Source organism: Thrips palmi, unplaced genomic scaffold, assembly GCF_012932325.1.
Source record: "Thrips palmi isolate BJ-2018 unplaced genomic scaffold, TpBJ-2018v1 HiC_scaffold_19, whole genome shotgun sequence".
Classification (NCBI taxonomy): Eukaryota; Metazoa; Arthropoda; class Insecta; order Thysanoptera; family Thripidae; genus Thrips; species Thrips palmi.
Window position 1 is genome coordinate 13,927,429 of NW_023144628.1, and position 19,267 is coordinate 13,946,695.

General features: G+C 46.7%; 1 protein-coding gene across 1 annotated transcript; it reads right to left on the reverse strand.

Moving 5' to 3' along the window:
- Positions 1-9,285: 9,285 nt before the first annotated feature.
- LOC117645791 lies at positions 9,286-18,728 on the reverse strand. Its single transcript, XM_034386215.1, has 4 exons — positions 18,580-18,728; positions 17,641-17,911; positions 16,510-16,705; positions 9,286-9,670 (listed from the first exon to the last, which is right to left on the reverse strand). The coding sequence occupies exons 2-4, from the start codon at positions 17,704-17,706 to the stop codon at positions 9,378-9,380; spliced, it is 555 nt and encodes a 184-aa protein (XP_034242106.1). The 5' UTR covers positions 17,707-17,911; positions 18,580-18,728; the 3' UTR covers positions 9,286-9,377.
- Between the last annotated feature and the right edge of the window lie 539 nt (positions 18,729-19,267).

The window sequence follows — 19,267 nt, forward strand, 5'->3', positions numbered from 1 at the left end:
GGTGGATGAAAATTTGTTTTCTGGTGCAAAATTAAATAAGGAACACGTTGGTGCCCTCGGAATTGATCTACGACCAATACTTTCGGAGATATCGGCCTCCAAAGTTGAAAAAAGGGGCCAAAATGAAGCAAAATACCCAAATCTTGGGATTTTGGCAACCATTGGACCTATTGACACGATTCAACGCTCATTTGGTAGAAAAAAGACGCGGAATCCAATGAGCACACGCGCATGTCTGTACGACGAACCGTTCAGGAGATACGCGGCTCTAAAGATAGCCATTTTTCGTGGGGTGCCGAAAATGTTGTTTTTGCACCTTTTCAGACTGTTGAGCCCACAGTGACACGTATCCTTCCTTCGCGAAGTGCTCGGCTCAGGGGAAGGCGTTTCTTTGGCGAAACGCAGCTCTACTCTACAAATCAAAGAGTGTACATGGTACGCTCTAACTGGAGCATGCCTGCAAGCACGCTCTAACTAGCGCATGCCTGCCAAGCATGCACTAACTAGTGCATACATGCCTTGTACACGCTAACTGAAGGAGACGTTTACTCCATAAGGGATAGGGAGTTTTTTTGCATCAGGAAGCGTGTACATGGCATGTATGCACTAATTGGCTGAGCGATAGCGAAGCCCTTGCCGTGTTTGGGCGCGCTGAAAAGTGACTGGTCGTGCGTCTGTCTGTCTGTGAGTCTGTTTGTACTCACCAACGATTCTCAGCAACTACAGTGGCTATAGTTTCAAGATTTCGTATTTAACGTCGCCTTAGTACCCCCCAACACGAGTTTGTTTCAAATCGTTGTTTAGTATCGTTTGAAATATTCAAAACATATTTTTGAATCAGGTTATTAGCATGGTTAGGTTGGCAGCACTCAGCACTCACCAATTTCTCATACCTGCGGCAGCGGCTCTCAAATACGGGACAGAAGCAAATAAGCAAATAAAACAAAATAACGAGCAGAAGGGTTTGGAAATGAGATCGGCCATAGTTTTTCAACATTCTAGAATGATTAAAACCCTTTTGGAGTATCAACACAGCGAAATATGGAGAATGGAAGTGCAAATGATTTACGTCTTTCGTTCCCCTCGCCCCTCTCCCCCGTTAGAGGGGAATCTTCTTCAGGTCAGTGCACTTTGACAGAGCATTGTAAAAAGAATGTTTTTATTTTCACCTTTTGTATTGTGGGCATCTACATATTTCATTTTCGATAGTGTCATCCTCTTTATTAAATTTTCATACTAGAGGAAATCAGGGAAATGCATAAATAACTTGTGTTGAAATTAGCAGGCATACTTAGTTTGGACTCGAGAAATACATTCTTTTTCAAAACTGCAAGCTGACAAGAGTGCAAAAGTACTAACATGTGTTTATTAATAGAATCAATGTATGCTTGTGTGTATTGAGTTTGAATTGATATTGGGTTCAAAGAGACGACTCAGGTTTTGAGCGGTGAGTGAATTAGTGATTCGATTTAATGAGACGATTCTTTTAACATCACCGAAGTTAATATAACTGGTACTACTCAGTATTGTTTACATGAGTAAGAGAAATTATGTCGGTTCATTAAGTTTTGGGTAGCCTTGGCATTGGACTCTATGTGACAAATCACTGGATTTGACAATAATTGGTCCCCGTTAACTGGTTCAGATCAGCCTACCCTAAACTGCGACTCTCTTAATATAAACTGTGATAACATGTTCCAATCAATATTGTTTTATTCACTGGTTCACAATGAAAGAATGGCAAAATGTTTCTTAAATATTACTTATAAAATTGTGAATTCATTAGTTAGGAAAAAAAGATATCAAACAGTGACCCAAGCATACAAGTAGCCAATTAAGCGATTCAATGCTGGCAATTGAATGTTACTCGACTGAGGGATTCGCATTGGTGTGGCATCAGGGAATTGGTGACGACAGAGGGTGCTTCATGAAGACAAATAGGAACAATAAGCAGAAAGAAATTGAGTCTAAAGTATTTTATGTAGTTTTCAGTGTACTAGTCACAAAAACTTCATTTATTTCAATGCCAATCCTACATTTTTATCCAGAGCTACGCAATTTTGGGCCAAACTTTCCAAGTTGAGATTTGTGTGTTTCGCTGTAGTTTTCAGTGCGCTGACCTCAATATTGACATCTAAATTGTCCCCTGACCCAAACTTTTAACACCAGACCTATAATTTCATCCCATATTAGGTCATTTTGGACCAAAAATTTCAAGTCAAGGTTTATATTGTTTCCTGCAGTTTTTGATGTGCTGAACTTAAAAATGACTTCCAAAATTTTCTCAGACTCACACTTACCCGAATTTGGACCTATTTTGGAGCAAAATTTTAAAATCGAGTTTGACGTTTATCCCAGCAGGTTTTGGTGTGCTGATAACGAAAATCACTCCCATTTCGACCTCAGACTTATATTTTCATCCCAAATTAGGTCATTTTGGACCAAAATTTTAAAGTCGAGTTTTATATGGTTTCCTGCAGATTTTGGTGTGCTGAACTCAAAAATGACCTCCAAACTTTTCCCAGACTCACATTTAACCGAATTTTGACCAATTTTGGACCAAAATTTTTATATTGAGTTTGACTTTGATCCCAGCAGTTTTTGGTGTTCTGATAACGAAAATCAATTCCCATTTGTGCCCCTGGTCTAAAGTTCACTCAATATGAGCCCATCATTGCACATTTCGTCTACTCAAGCAAAGTCCAAAGTGCACAAACTATGTCAATTCACATCGCTCAGCCACACTACGCGCCCAGACTTAACGGCGCGTACCCCTAGTTAGTGCATGCTTGGCAGGCATGCGCTAGCTAGAGCGTGCTTGCAGGCATGCTCCAGTTAGAGCATACTATGTACACTCTTTGATTTGTAGAGCACCACTGAGGGTGCCGTGGATGTGGGGAACCCACCATCCACGCAGTACATAAGCCCGTCCCGATTCAGCCCCGATGACCTGTTTCCAGGCCAGAGCCCCGGCCGAGCCCGACTGGAGCCCCGACTGAGTTCCGATGGCCCGAGACCCGACCTGAGCCCGTTGAGCCCCAACCTGAGCCCCACTTGACCCCCGCGCCAAAAACAAAGTAGCAATTTGACCCAAAATCTTCAAAAGAACAGTTCAAACACAGAAGTTTTTTTGGTGTGGGGCCCAAGTGGGGCTCAAACCGGGCCCAGGTCGGGGCTCTGACCATCGGCGCTCGAGTCGGGCTCGGCCGGGGCTCACCTTCACTCCGACGAAGTCGCGGTCCTTAGGCCCCGACCTAGACCCGGGCCGGAGCCGGTCGGGCCGGGCGACCCCCGGTCGCCAAGGGCTTAGCCAAGGCTTAGCCGGATTCCTATAGGGCGACCGGGGGTCACCCGGCCGACGGCTCCGGCCCGGGTCTAGGTCGGGGCCTAAGGACCGCGACTTCGTCGGAGTGAAGGTGAGCCCCGGCCGAGCCCGACTCGAGCGCCGATGGTCAGAGCCCCGACCTGGGCCCGGTTTGAGCCCCACTTGGGCCCCACACCAAAAAAACTTCTGTGTTTGAACTGTTCTTTTGAAGATTTTGGGTCAAATTGCTACTTTGTTTTTGGCGCGGGGGTCAAGTGGGGCTCAGGTTGGGGCTCAACGGGCTCAGGTCGGGTCTCGGGCCATCGGAACTCAGTCGGGGCTCCAGTCGGGCTCGGCCGGGGCTCTGGCCTGGAAACAGGTCATCGGGGCTGAATCGGGACGGGCTTATGTACTGCGTGGATGGTGGGTTCCCCACATCCACGGCACCCTCAGTGGTGCTCTACAAATCAAAGAGTGTACATAGTATGCTCTAACTGGAGCATGCCTGCAAGCACGCTCTAGCTAGCGCATGCCTGCCAAGCATGCACTAACTAGTGCATACATGCCATGTACACGCTTCCTGATGCAAAAAAACTCCCTATCCCTTATGGAGTAAACGTCTCCTTCAGTTAGCGTGTACAAGGCATGTATGCACTAGTTAGTGCATGCTTGGCAGGCATGCGCTAGTTAGAGCGTGCTTGCAGGCATGCTCCAGTTAGAGCGTACCATGTACACTCTTTGATTTGTAGAGTAGAGCTGCGTTTCGCCAAAGAAACGCCTTCCCCTGAGCCGAGCACTTCGCGAAGGAAGGATACGTGTCACTGTGGGCTCAACAGTCTGAAAAGGTGCAAAAACAACATTTTCGGCACCCCACGAAAAATGGCTATCTTTAGAGCCGCGTATCTCCTGAACGGTTCGTCGTACAGACATGCGCGTGTGCTCATTGGATTCCGCGTCTTTTTTCTACCAAATGAGCGTTGAATCGTGTCAATAGGTCCAATGGTTGCCAAAATCCCAAGATTTGGGTATTTTGCTTCATTTTGGCCCCTTTTTTCAACTTTGGAGGCCGATATCTCCGAAAGTATTGGTCGTAGATCAATTCCGAGGGCACCAACGTGTTCCTTATTTAATTTTGCACCAGAAAACAAATTTTCATCCACCTGCACTCTAAAAAAAATCAGTACAGAATTTTGTAACATGGTTACGCAGCTTTTTCAATAACATGTGTTACGGTTAAAGTGTTCCATAAAGTGTCTCACACACACTTTTTCTATATTCTGACAGAGACCACTTCTCCTTCGAATTAGTTCCGTCAAAGAATTACTAAGCTCTTCGGTCGGCACCAGCTCCGGACCACAATCAGTGGTCCGGCTGTTTTGCAGGTAGCACTGCATGTTGTCATGAATTAAAAGTAATGAAACTCTTGAATCCGTTGCTGCGTAACGAACCCCTCTAACCGACGCGACTCCGGGCAGGAAGGCCTGCACAGGCGCAGGGTCCAACTTAGAGAGCCTGCTATGTCCAACCCATCCTAACCTAACCTAACGGAGTCGCGACAGATCTTACGCTACTCGCGACGGATCTTACTCTATTCGGGACAGATCTTACTCTATTCGCGACAGATCTTACGCTACTCGCGACGGATCTTACTCTATTCGGGACAGATCTTACTCTATTCGGGACAGGGACAGATCTTCCTCTATTCGCGACAGATCTTACTCTATTCGCGACAGATCTTACGCTAATTGCGGCAGATACCGCCTAAAGCAACAAAAAAAAAATAATCATGAGGATTAGATCCCGCGCGTGCAGCATGTGGGCCAGGCGCGCTACACCTCGTCCACCGTGTCATCTGCCGAGAAGGGTCTCCAGTTGCAAACACTATCCGCCGCAGCGCTGCGTACCCCCACCCTTGATCCATGGAACCCTGCGCCTGTGCAGTCCTTCCTACCCCGAGTCACGCCGCCCCTCTAACCTCTTCACGAAAGCGAATCAAAACAAGGTGGCGGAACGGGTTGGAGTATGAAAAATTGGCAACCACGCAACTGTTGGCGCGCAATTCAAACAACCAGGAGAGGCAACGGTGGCCAAAGGTCAATTTTTCGGCTGTTTTTTGCTGTTTTCTGGGTGCACCGACACACGTTGGGCCCTGTGGACGGCGAACGAGGCAAAAAAGATTCCCAATATTTTAGGGCATTAAAGTAGATGGTCTGAGGAGCCTTCCCACCAAGTTTGAAGCAAATCGAAGATGAGGTATTTTGGGTACAGCAAAAACCGATTTTTTCAGTTTGAGAGAAAATGATAAAATGTTCATGGACCTTAAGGGACGTTTTATGACTTGATTTGATTCATTGTTTTGTGCTCTTTCCAACGGTGTACTCGGTTTTTATGTAGCTTTAAAATTGGCCGAGATATTTCAGCTTTTTGAAAAAAGTGTAACTTTTTTCAAAAAAGTTGTAAAATTTTCAAATGCTTATATCTCGGAAACGGCTTGAGATAAAGTGCTAATATTTTGCAGGGATCCAAAGGGCACTAGTAAGAATCGATTCACCGAGTTTGAGCGAAATCGGTGAGGTCGCGCCGAAAAAGTGTTATTCGCTTCCGTGGAATTACCCAAGTTGCAGCGAAGGGTTAGCGACGCCTGGCTTTCATCACTTACTACTACTGTGAAATTCATCATGCCATTCAACTGTGGTTGGTAGCTCCAGCCCTTGTGTCAAGGAGTTTTACCAACCCCTGACTTTGGAGGGAAATGTAAGTAAGAGTTCTGCTTGCCCCTACTTCAGATTAGATGTATTGTATGTTGAAAGCTTCATGGAGCAAGCATCTTTCTTAGTTGCCTCAAGCATTGGTCACCTAGCTTGCAGCAACCACTCAATCACTAATGAAGTATCATTTCTTGTTTTGAAACCTTTTAATTGACCCCATCAACAGTGAATACAAAGACAGACTGTGCCGGTGATAGGATAAGGTTAATACGCCACTCTGAAATCTTTAGCCTGCAAGCGTAGGACACAGTTTGTCCCACGCTTCGAAGCGTTACAAACTGTGTCCTACGCTTCCAAGCGTGGGACAAACTGTCCTATCTAGTGCATGCCTGTCCCACACTTGGATTACCAGTGCGTGGATTGTCGAAACTGGCGCAGCATCAAGAAGCCTGTTACGACAAGCCACTGTCTGGCGTCCACCTACCTTGTAGGTATCGCGCGTGCCAGCGATTCAAATGCAGTCGACACCCCGTTTAGAGTTCAAAACTGAAATTCTGTTCTTTAGTTTTTAATAACTGTTCTTTAGTAATTTGAACGACTCGTTCCTTAATTGATCAAATATTTTGCATTAAACGCGTGTCCATACTCTGATGTGTAAGGAAAATAACCACACTTGCACAGTGTGCACACTGGAAATTGGATGGAAAGACTTCGCGCCAAAATATGGTCAGACATTTAAGTCTCACCAAAGTTTTGGTCAGACCTGAAAGTCTCGCCAAAATCTGGTCAGGCAAAAAAGTCTCGCCACAAAACGGTCAGACACAGAAGACCACGGCCTTAAAGCCGTAATGCGGTCAGACACTTAATTGCCGCCATTTTGTGCTGAGACTTGTGTGTCTGACCGTTTTGTGGCGAGACTTTTTTGTCTGACCAAATTTTGGCGAGACTTTCAGGTCTGGCCAAAACTTGGCGAGACTAAAATATCTCCCCTCTGGAGTGGTAAGAAGTCTGGCCTTTGGATTTTTAGTGTGAAACTTGTTTTGTGTTAATTTAAAGCGAGAAGCATGAAAGAACGTTCCGAAACCCTTTCCCGCCGAAGTGTCGAAGTCACTCCAGTTTACACCGTAAAAAATTATTGTGAATTTACGAAAATCTTTTTAACAAATTCCCAGTAAAGTAACAATAACATTTCGTTATTTTATGAAATTTATTTGTAGAGGCCTTTTTATGAATTATTCATCACAGAAATCTTCTTAATTTTATGAAATTTGTTTGTGAACACCGCCTTACGAGATGGTACGAACGAAATACATTTCAAACGTGACTTTAATACTACAGCAAGATCACAAAAATATGAAAAATTTCCTAGAATTACAACAAATGCCTGGGTAATTCCGTTGCACAAATCGCTTGTAAAATTACGAGATATGGTGATGCCTCCATCGTTTTACAAGATGTTTCATAAAACAATCCAAAAACTCTGAAATAACTTTATCTCCATTCAATCAACGTGACAAGGAAGAACAAAAGCGGTCCACGTAATTTGGATCGTGTAAAAAGTTTGTGATTTTACAAACTACTGCGTGAAGAATAATTCATAAATCGTTGATACACAAAAAAATTTACAGATAATTTGTGCAACGAAATTACCCATAAATTGTTTGTAAATTTACGAACAAATTTTTTACAGTGTACGGTACGCAAATGAATTTACCAACACAGAAGCAGTAATAAATAATGTGAATTTGACACCTGCATTATATACAGCCAAAGCCTCTGCGCTTTGTTTTGCTTCTTCTGTGGTGCTTTCCATTATGACCTCACACTGCAAGAAAAAGTGTGGATAGTGCAACAAAAGTACAGCAAAAACTGTACAATAAAAGTACATCAGGGATTGTTTGAAGTACAACAGGAATTGTACAAACCACAACGAGGCCTGGACTACTCAGCACTTGTCATGTCGGTTCATTGTACTTCGTACAACAATTGTTTCTTTTGTTGTGTTTATTTCTTGCAGTGTAAAAAACTGGTTCAAACCATTGCACAAATTAACCTAACCTTGACAATGTATCTACCCCATCAACACTCTTATTTTATGACCAAAAATATATCCAAGATGGTCGTTGAATAAGATCTGTCGCCGAGTTTTAGCTATGCTTTATTTTCAATTTTGCACCAGATAAGTAAGTGAAATATTTGACGTTGACAAAACAAAGAGGAAATAAACTCCTCGACATTACAAATGCCGTAACAAAGAGTGACTCGCAATTCACAACCAAAGGAATAAATTGAAGGAAATAACCCTATAACAAAAACATAAGTACACCCGTGATGAAAATCCATGACACGGCGCAAAACTTCCCAATACAATCTGTCACCATTATTGTAATTCATTTTCGTCAGTACGACGGACATACGCGTAGCGACACTGTGAGAAAAATGTACGGTATTCGCCGTTTATTTATTAACAGGATTTGCCGTACTTAAAAGTACGGTGTTTACCGTACCTGGAATTACAGCGTTTACCCTACCTGGAAGTACAGCGTTTACCGTACCCATAGAGGTACGGTGTATCCGTACCTGGAAGTACGGCGATTCCCGTAGTTTGTACAAACACGGTAAAAGTGCCGCCTTGAAATCCAAGGGGATGCCTTGTTTATTTCCGAGGGGTTTGAGTGAATTTTCAAAGTGGTCCAAATCAAGATCTTATAGAAATGGATTCGTCTCGACAAGACAAACAAAAAATGGCAACGCATCTCATAGGTTTGGATGGGAAATGACAACGTTGTTGAGCTTCAAAAGTACCTAAAAGATCGTTTTTTGAACATATTTTTAACTTTGTAGGTGAATAGTTTTTTCATTTTCCATCCAAACCTATGACATGCGTTAACATTTTTTGTTTGTCTTGACGAGACGAATCCATTTCTGTACGAAGATCTTGATTTGGACCACTTTGAAAATTCACTTGATTTGGACCCCTTGGAAAATTCACTCAAACCCCTCAGAAATATAACAAGACATCCCCGTCAATTTCAAAGCGGCACTTTTTACGTGAAGTTGAACAGATCTCACGTTGAATTCAATTCCAAAGAGTTTGAGTACATTTTCAAAATTGTCGAAATTGACTTTGATGTCAAGAAATGACTGCCTCTTGACAAGTGCATTGTACAAATTACGGTAATCGCCGTACTTCCAGGTACAGTAAACGCTGTGTACGGCAAACACCGTACTTCAATGGGTACGGTAAACGCTGTACTTTTAGGTACGGTAAACACCGTACTTTTAAGTACGGCAAATCCTGTTAATAAATTAACGACGAATACCGTACATTTTTCTCACAGCGGAGCGAGTGGCATGCGAGACTTTCAAACCATTCTGTGGAAGTGGCTGATGTGTGCATTGAGACGCTTGCCGTTCCAAAACCGCGCCGAGCACTTCTTGCAACAGTGTGCCACGCTCCTGGCGTGCTTCGCTTGGTGGAGCCGAGCCGCTTCATCGTTAGGAAGACATGACAGGCACAGATGGCACAAACGGCTGTGAGCAGAACAATTCTTCATATGCTGGGCTTCGAAGTGGAGAACGAACTCCTTCCAGCTGACGAACACCGAACTGCACCCCATGACGGTGCACCGTCCCACGACGGCGGCCCGGACAGGGGCTGGAACCAAGGCAGCAACAAGAAAAGTTGTTTTTTACATAAGGTTATAAGAATCCTTGGGTAATTTTGTTGTACGACCCGAGTAAAAATAGAAGGCTGCAGAAAGGCTGACGAATGGCTGACGCATGGCTGTATGGACCGTTTTTTGGCTGTATGCATGGCTACCGTGGCTGCCTTGCAGCCATGTCGCAGCCATAGCGACGTCCTGGACTTGCAGCCATGCACGCTGCAATGGCTGGTCTGGCTGTTTCACGGAGCGCTTTGGCTGTGAAACGCTTCAGAAACTGCGCACAGAAGCCTTTTGGCTGCCCTAAGCAGCCTAAGGTAAAAAATCAATTGTGGGTCACGAATCAAATGTGGGTCATTTTTTTCGACGGGTCACCGCAGACCCGACGGAGATTGAATCGATTTGAATTTCGCGGTAGGCCTTCCTCCAACCTTTCTTTGTCTTCCCAAATAGCGTGTATGTCCGAGCGACGACTGTAACGGCTCCTATCAGGCTTCAAAGGAAGGCCCTTCAAAATGTCGTGAAAATGGCGCCCATCCAACGAGGCGAAAAACAGTATGTTTTTCAAATTGCCACCGTGAAGCTATTACGAGATAAAACGGGACGCCCTTGCTGATTTTGGTTCATAGTAGGTCAGGGAACATAAATTTACCATAGTACAGCCGAAATCATTCGATGCCATGGTGCGCGGGTGATGGCAAAGTAGCGTTCGCTTCCATGTCAGACCCATTATTTTAAACGAATCTTCCGGTAGTTTTCCTGCTATTTTTTTGGTTTTCAGCGCTTCTGAATGACTGATGTATCCCAGTAAATTCCATTTTTCTGCTCCGTCACATTTCGTATTACGATACGAAGGTTATGTTAAGCTACAGCCCGAATGACAACGCTAGCTCTTACTTCCAGTCTGCCATAAAGCTTTTTTGTTGGGGGGGGGGGGGGGGGCGCATTTCGGGGTTACATAGCTCCCGGAAGTGAACCGCTCTCCAACTGCGGGCTAGGCACCCGGGGCCCGGTCCGGCCCTGTTATAAGCAGTCAAATCAATCCCTGCAGACTATATATTCTGACTAAAATAGATAATAAAGTGTAGCAATCCCTCATGATGGCAGGGTGTGGTGTTGAATTGTCTACCACACCGGGGGCCCCTACAATATGCACTATAAAAGTTTCGTCTCTAATCCAGGACTTTTAAACTCACGTCTGTCTCACAGTGAAATTAGCCTGTTTATGTATTTTTCCTTTTTGAGTAAAAAACGTTTTGTTTGGGTTTTATTGAGAACCAGGGCCCTTTTAAAATGAAAAAAAAAATATTTTGCAAAAGGGGCAATTTACAAGCTAAAAGACAAAATTTGGCCCACAATTGATGTGACCCACAATTGATTCATTGTGCTACAGATCCTGCAGTTTTCACGATTCCAAAAAAACTAATTCAGAAGTGAATTTCTCTCGTATTTAAGCAAATCATATCCAAATTTGAGTTCCTACAATGCGGGCCCCCCAATGGTTCCAAAAATCAATTGGGGGCCAAAACAGACTATTTTTAAAACAGCCACAGCTTAGTAAGTAAGGATGATAGACAGGGCTACTATGCTGCAAAACCCTTAAAAAGGGTCAAAGGAAAAAACCTTTTTTAAAAAGTTTAAAAGGCCCCCGCAAAAATCCCACTTTTTTTCCCACCAGGGGGTCAAGAATTAAAACCCCCCTTTTAAATTTGGGGGGGAAATTTTTCAAAAAGGGTGACCCCCCCCCAATTTGATTTTTTACCTTAATTTTTAGGGGCCCTGCCCAAAGGGGGAAAAAAAAAAAACGGGGCCAACAAAAAAGGCTCCCAGTGGCGGGGAAAAAGGCCCTGCCGGCGTTTCCGGCCCAACCCCGTGGGGGGTTGGGGGCCCCCCTCCCCCCCCGGGGGGCCCCCACCCCCCAGCCCAGGGGCCCCCGGCCCCTAAAAAAACTTTAAACGCCCACGGAAAAAAAAGGTTTTTTTTGCTATGGCTGTTGGGCCCGGGGGGCGCGTCCCAAAAAAAGGGGGTTTGTTGGGCCTTGGTTTGGCAAACCCCAGAAAAAGCCGGGGCCCCGGGGGGGGTTTTGGACTTTTGGAAGCCCCAAACCCCCGGGTTTGGGGCCGGGCCGGGCCGGGCCGGGCCGCTTTTCGCCAAGCGTGTTTGGCTGCCCAGCGGGCCAAGGCCCCCCCTTTGGGGGCCCCCCGGGGGCCCCGGCCCCCCCCCTTTCCCCCCCCAACCCCCCCTTTTAACCCCAAAGGGGGCCCCCCCCCCTTTAGCCTGGCCAAAAGGCTTTTGGGCCTCCCTTTTCCCCAGCGTTTGGCTGGGGATGTAGGGGGCGCGGGTTTACGATGTGGGGTTGCAAGGCTGTAGGTACCGGATTGGCCCCAATGGGGGGATTGGCAGGGGTTTCGGAAACCCGGGCCGTCCCTTGGGAAAAGGGGTTTTTTTAAAAAATAGGGAAAACCCCATTGGTTGGGGCTTTTGGGGTATCCCCGAAATTTGGTTGGAATTTTGGGGAAACTTTTTAAACAAAGCCATGCAAGTTTCGTAAAAATCGGGAATTTTTTTTGTTATCTTTGATATCTCGGGAACGGTAAGTCCTAGATGAAATTACTTAGGAGATTTGGATCTGGAACGGTGTTGGGACCCTAGAAAATCTACTAAGGGCTCCATGGAACTTCAAAGGGCGTAACAGGCACCCTCAAAGGTCGTCATGGGGACCTTCATGTAGTAAAGAGTGAAGCCTAGTAGCGATATGGATGCTGCCGATGGCATCCACGAAGCTGCAGGATGCGGCCGAGATGTAGCTGTGACCCGCAGCTTCAAAGCTGCCGGGGGCAGCGTGGCCCGGGTGAAAGAAGGCTGCCTGGAGCATCCTGAAGGCTGCGGGGTGCAGCCTACAGCAGCGCCTCACAGCCTCCAGGCTTCCGAGGGCAGCGTGGCTCGCGAGGGAAGGCCGTCTGGCGCATCCTGAAGGCTACGCGGTGCAGCCTAGAGCAGCGGGGGCAGCGCTTACTGGGCTCCAAAGGGACACTTCAGTGGCTGGCAGGTGCAGCCATAGAGGCTGCACCGGGTGCGGATGGCTGTATTTTGGCTGACGTATGTCCGAATACAGCCAATGTCTGCAGCCATCCGAGTTCCATCCGCGCGTTGTCAGCCACCTGGAGGGAGCCAGCCTGCAGCCAATCTGCAGCCTATAATTTTCTCTCGGGGAATTGTTCGCAAATTATCTTTTAAGGAACTTTTCGTCTGTTTATAAATTGTGCGAAAAGTATTCGTCATGAAACTTATCGAATCATTACAAGTTGCTCGCATTCGTTGAATAATTTGATATTCACTGTGCGAAAAAACTACAGCAAATCCTGAAACGATTAGTTCAAAGCTGTCACTGTATTCAGAGTACAGGATTTGCTGTACTTTTGTTTTTACAGAATCTACTGTACTTTTACAGGTGCAACAGAGTTGGAGTGCGGAAAATCCTGTACAAGGTACAGTTTATCCTGCAGCCAGGTACAGCTGTTCCCGTATTCTGAACTCCTGAACCACAGTAGATCACGGCAAAATAAATAACAAGGATTCACTGTGATTTTTTCGCGCAGTGTTTGGTGTGTTTTAAGGGGGCACACCAGTGAAAATGCAGAGGTTTCGAAAAACGATCATTCTGAGAAAAGTAACCGATGTATTCGATTGATATTTTATTCTTGGCTCAAAATTATGTCAAAGAAAAGGAAAATCAGTATGGGAGAGCGAGGAGGCGATGGCAAGATGAAGTGCCAGTGCACTTCATTTTTCAACGACCTTGCTTCACTCCTGCCACGATTCCGCCTCTCTGGATTAAGCTTCGCGCACCGGATTTGAAAATTTCTCAACAGGACACATGTGGCTATGGTCTGAACCACGGGCATGCCAAAAGAATGATTTCAAATTTGTTTTTTTAGAGGGCAAAAATAAAAACAAATTTTTTAACCAATTTTTTCGCACTTTTATGGCTGCAGCTCACGCCCTTTTTATGGGATGGCCATTTCCGAGGTTCAGACCATAGACGCAAGTGCAACGAACATTTTGCCGCAAACCGCATTAAATTATCTTAATTTTTGCGCCCGGGAGAGTGGCGCAAAGGTACAAAAAGGTGTTTGGAGAGAAAGCCCTTTAAGTGGAAACATAGATTTGACGTGTTTTATCGGATTATAAATGCGTCTTTTGACGTAATTTAGTTCAGTTTGCGCCAAAAGGTTCCTCTTTTCAACTGCGTTTGGGTGGTTCAAGGGTTTTGTAAAGTTCAAGTGAAAACGCTGAACGTTAACAATTGGTCAAAAATATGCAAAAATAATTACCTTTTTAGCAACTTTAAAAATATGCACAAGCCAAAGTAATCGGAATTTCGGGGTGGGGTTTGCGGCCTTCGACTCGGGATGAATAGCAGAAAAATAAGATAAAATAAAAGAGAAGGCAAAAATTTGACGATTTTCACTGGTGTGCCCCCTTAAATAGGGCAATGGACCTTTACAATATGAAAAGAAATTAGAAAGGGTCACATATCATATGTGTAAGTTTTAAAATTATACAAATAATTTAAGAAAAGAACTTCGAAAAAAAAAGTTACGAAGTGGATAGGTTACAAGAGCGTCGTAAATTAGTGATTTGCAAGATAAAAATGACGAGAAGTGTTCGTAAACGTAAGTTTTTAACGAACACTTGTGAGTTGATGACTTCTATTCGTAATTAACTACAGTTCTACAAACAATTCGTACCAAACATGTTTGCAAATTCACAATACACTCTAAATATTCCCGAGAGAAAATTATAGGCTGCAGATTGGCTGCAGGCTGGCTCCCTCCAGGTTGCTTACAACGCGCGGATGGAACTCGGATGGCTGCAGACATTGGCTGTATTCGGACATACGTCAGCCAAAATACAGCCATCCGCAGCCGGTGCAGCGTCTCTGGCTGCACCTGCCAGCCACTGAAGTGTCCCTTTGGAGCCCAGTCAGCGCTGCCCCCGCTGCTCTAGGCTGCACCCCGTAGCCTTCAGGATGCGCCAGACAGCCTTCCTTCGCGAGCCACGCTGCCCCCAGCAGCCACGAGGCTGCGAGGCACTGCTCTAGGCTGCACCCCGCAGCCTTCAGGATGCCTCAGGCAGCTTTCCTTCGCCCGGGCCAAGCTGTCCCCGGAAGCCTGGAGGCTGTGAGGCGCTGCTGTAGGCTGCACCCCGCAGCCTTCAGGATGCTCCAGGCAGCCTTCTTTCGCCCGGGCCACGCTGCCCCTGGCAGCTATGAAGCTGCGGATCACAGCCACATCTCGGCCGCATCCTGCAGCTTCGTGGATGCCATCGGCAGCATCCATATCGCTACTAGGCTTCACTCCTTAGTTCATGAAGGTCCCCATGAGGACCTTTGAGGGTCCCTGTTACGCCCTTTGAAGTTCTATGGAGCCCTTTGTAGATTTTCTAGGGTCCGAACACCGTTCCGGATCCAAATCTGCCAAGTAATTTCATGTAGGACTTACCGTTCCCGAGATATCAAAAATAACAAAAAAGTTTCCCGATTTTTACGAAACTTGCATGGCTTATGTATGTTAACGTATTCAACTTAAATATCAGCATACCACGCACCCAGTCTATTTTTTCTATTTTTTATAGCCCTTTAATCAAGGAATACGACCGTTGCCTGAATACCGCCAGCATCCACCATGCTGCAATCCGTAGCCTACAGCCATTGCAGCCTACATGGCTGTTTAGTCCTGCCGTAGCCCGGCTGCATCCGGCAGCCAACACGCTGCGACGCGCAGCCTACAGCCATTGCAGCCTGCGTGGCTGTAAAGTGCAGCCGCGGCCAGGCTGCCGCTGGCAGCCAGCACGCTGCGACGCGCAGTGCGCAGCCTACAGCCATTGCAGCCCGCGTGGCTGTACAATCCAGCCGCGGCCCGGCTGGCGCCAGCAGCCAACACGCTGCGACGCGCAGCCTACAGCCGTGGCAGCCTACAAGGCTGTAACGTCTAGCCACGGCCCGGCTGGCGCCAGCAGCCAACACGCTGCTACGCGCAGCCTACAGCCGTGGCAGCCTACATGGCTGTAACGTCTAGCCACGGCCCGGCTGGCGCCAGCAGCCAACACGCTGCGACGCGCAGCCTACAGCCATTGCAGCTAAGTTGGCTGTGCGTGGCAGCGTTTATAGGCTGCTTAGGGCAGCCAAAAGGCTTCTGTGCGCAGCTTCTGAAGCGTTTCACAGCCAAAGCGCTCCGTGAAACAGCCAGACCAGCCACTGCAGCGTGGATGGCTGCAAGTCCAGGACGTCGCTATGGCTGCGACATGGCTGCAAGGCAGCCACGGCAGCCATGCATACAGCCAAAAAACGGTCCGTACAGCCATGCGTCAGCCGTGCGTCAGCCTTTCTGCAGCCTTCTATTTTTACTCGGGTTGTACAGTGAAGATTCTCCATATTATGGTGAAAATCTTCCATACTGTGGTGGTGCAGCTGACTTCGTAACATACTGTTGAGAATTTACTATACCTCATAGATATTTTGACGAATTTCGTTGGTATTATGGAGAAAACCTCCACCATAATATAATGGTGCACACACTAAATGTCATGGGACTTTTTTCGTCCCACGATTTAGGCAATTCCAAGCACATACGACGCTGATACAATTTTGTTCCCGTCTGGCGACACATTTTGTCCGACACCTGCTACAAATTGTACTTTCACTGGACAATTTGTTCCGCCTGGCGGACACAAAATTGCATCACCACCGGATGTGCATCATTCATGGGACTGTTTATGACATTAAGTGTGCAGCCTTTCACCGTAAGACATTTACAGTGTACTTTATTACCATGAACATGAGGTGGAGCCCTGCCGTCCGGCGTGAGGCGGTGGAAGTCCTCTTTGTGGCGCGCGAGGCCGCCGACGCCAAGGAAGTGGGCGGCGCACAGGGAGCACTCCACGTCGCCGCGATGGTGGGCCTCGAGGTGGGCCTCCAGTCCGCCGCCCGGACAGATCTCCAGGCACAGGTGGCACGTGGCCTTCCTCTGATGGACGAGAAGCACTGTTAGGAAATCCGTACTTTCGAGCGTAAAATATACAGGCAAATCTAGTACGGAAGTACGGAAAAGAGTACGTAACGTCGTAGTTCCGTGAAGTCATGTAATCGAGTGCGGAATATAAGTAAGGGAGTTTCGTGGTCCGACAGGTAGGTACGTACTTTTTTTGTCACTTTTTCTCTCTGTGTAACAACTGCGAGAGTCTCTACGAATAAATTGATTTGCAGACGCAAAGAAAATTATACATAACTGCTAACAATTATTGATTAAGAATAGGTTTGTAAGGCGCAAAAATGTCCCTTCGTAGCTTACGATTATTTATCTTTGCAGAACTTCACACATGGCCTTGATACGTGAAAGAAGAGTTTCTTGCATTGTGAAGAAAATTACTTTACAGTGCAACAATTTCTTTTCTGTGCAACTCTGCTAAGAATATTCTTGGCAAGGTTTTTTGAGTGAAGACATGCATGTGTGAACTATCTTCTGTGGATAGGGCAGGAGCATTGCTTGCAAACCCAATGGCACATCCACTAGTGAAGCAATGCCGTGCCCGCCAGGTGCGACAAATTGTCTTGTGAACACTCTCATTCCAGGAACGTGACATCACGTTGAAACGAACGTGACAAAGTGTCACGTTCGTTTAGGCATTGTGTCACGTTCGTTTGAATGTGAACGAGCTGATTTTCGGCCAATTCACACCCAAACGAATGTGACACAATGCTCAAACGAACGTGACAGTTTGTCACGTTCGTTTCAACGTGATGTCACGTTCCTAGAATGAGAGTGAAAGGGCTATCTCAAAGTAAGGAGGGAACAGGCGGGAACAAAATAGTAACACCAGGATGGGACAGAAAATGCTCTATGACGTTAAGTGTTTAATCGGGTGCTCCCGAAAACTTTGGAAATAGAAAATATGATTTCACCTCTGCCGCGCTGAGGTGAGTGATCCCCTGATGCGTGACGTGGTCCATCCAGGAATGGAAGGGCATCGCGCAGCGCCCGAAGGTGCACCAGCCGACTACTTCTCTGGTCGCCCTCCTCGAGTCCGGCAGCGAGGACGCCTTCTTGCCGCGGTGGAAGCTGATCACGTGATAACGCAGCCCGCTCTCTGCCGTGAACCGAGCGGGGCAGCGCAGACATGCGTAGTCGAACTCCGTGTGCGGCTCCTGGTGCTTGAGCAGGCAGACTGGACACCTGTACTGAAACGCCCATATGAAAAGACACAGCGCCAAAATATGGCGAGACAAACAGTACAAAAAGTCGTGTCATGTTTTGGTCACATCTAAAAGTCTCGCCAGAATTTGATCAGACAAATGTATCTCGCCAGACCGTATACTGAGATTCCAAACGCTATGTATACAGCACGTATGGTGCAATCGGGTGCAATGCACTGAGATATCGCACCATGCACTCTCATCTCAGGAACGTGACATCACGTTGAAACGAACGCGACAACATGTCACGTTCGTTTGAGCATTGTGTCACATTCGTTTGGGTGTGAATTGGCCAAAAATTAGCTTTTTCACATTTAAACCATGAGACTAGTCTCATGTTTAAACAAACGTGACACAATGCTCAAACGAATGTGACATTTTGTCACGTTCGTTTCGTTTCAAGGTGATGTCACGTTCCTGGAATGAGAGAGCGTGCATTGCGTTCCAACAATACCCTACGATAATGCATGGGAATGGGAAGGCATTAAATTCATAGCGTTTGGATTCTCAGTGTCTTGACTGGGTTCAAAAGTATCACCATATTGTGGTCAGACAAAAAAAAGTCCCGCCATCTTGTGGACAGACATTCTAGCACGATCACGTTTTGGCGAGGCTTCCAGGTCTGACTGGAGTGGCGAGAAGTCTGACCTTTGGCTCTGCAGTGCGGGGCCGTGGCACAGCAGGAAGTGGTCCACGAAGCGATCCCAGGCCGCGAAGCCCTCCGCGCATCCCCTGTAGTCACACCAGCCGAGGACTGACGGCGCCTCGCCTGCCGGGTCGTCGCCTCGGGGCGCTGGCGGCACCACCACGCTGCCGGCCTGCTCCGGCTCCACGGTGGCCTCGCTGGCTGCGGGCGGCGCGCGCAGCAGCAGGGGACCGCGCGGCCCGAAGCGGTCCACGTGGAAGGCCTTCTTGACGGCGATGCGCACTGTGAAAATTTCCGTTGTCACTTGACGATTTCAAGGCCAATTTTCTTACAAGGATGTCATCAGAACGTTGTTTGGTGACAGCTGTCACACCCATGCAAAAAGTATAGGGTCTTTGATGAAAATGTCGTAACTTCTTGGCGAAATTGTCATCCACGAGTTTGTCATATACTGTGGCAACAAATTTTTACTGTGCGGGGGGCAGGGATCCTTAACTTACCTCATAAGGGCATCATAACGTTATCATAATCATACTGTGTACTCTGTAGCACCGCCGCTAGACATGCAGCTCCGACGGAGCTATCCAGAGCTACCACAACCACTCGCAGATTGAACACCCTTAACACATGCAAGGAATAATAACAAAGTGTTCCGAGCATTCATAAGCCTTCAAAGAAAATACTTGAACT

Bases quoted from the DNA above. Each gene is read 5' to 3' on its own strand.
- LOC117645791 (XM_034386215.1), bottom strand. From the start codon at position 17,706: ATGCCCTTCCATTCCTGGATGGACCACGTCACGCATCAGGGGATCACT. The intron at 16,706-17,640 runs GTGAAATCATAT...CTCGTCCATCAG, and splicing joins CTCACCTCAGCGCGGCAGAG to AGGAAGGCCACGTGCCACCT. The intron at 9,671-16,509 runs GTAATAAAGTAC...CCTTGGTTCCAG, and splicing joins GGCTCCACCTCATGTTCATG to CCCCTGTCCGGGCCGCCGTC.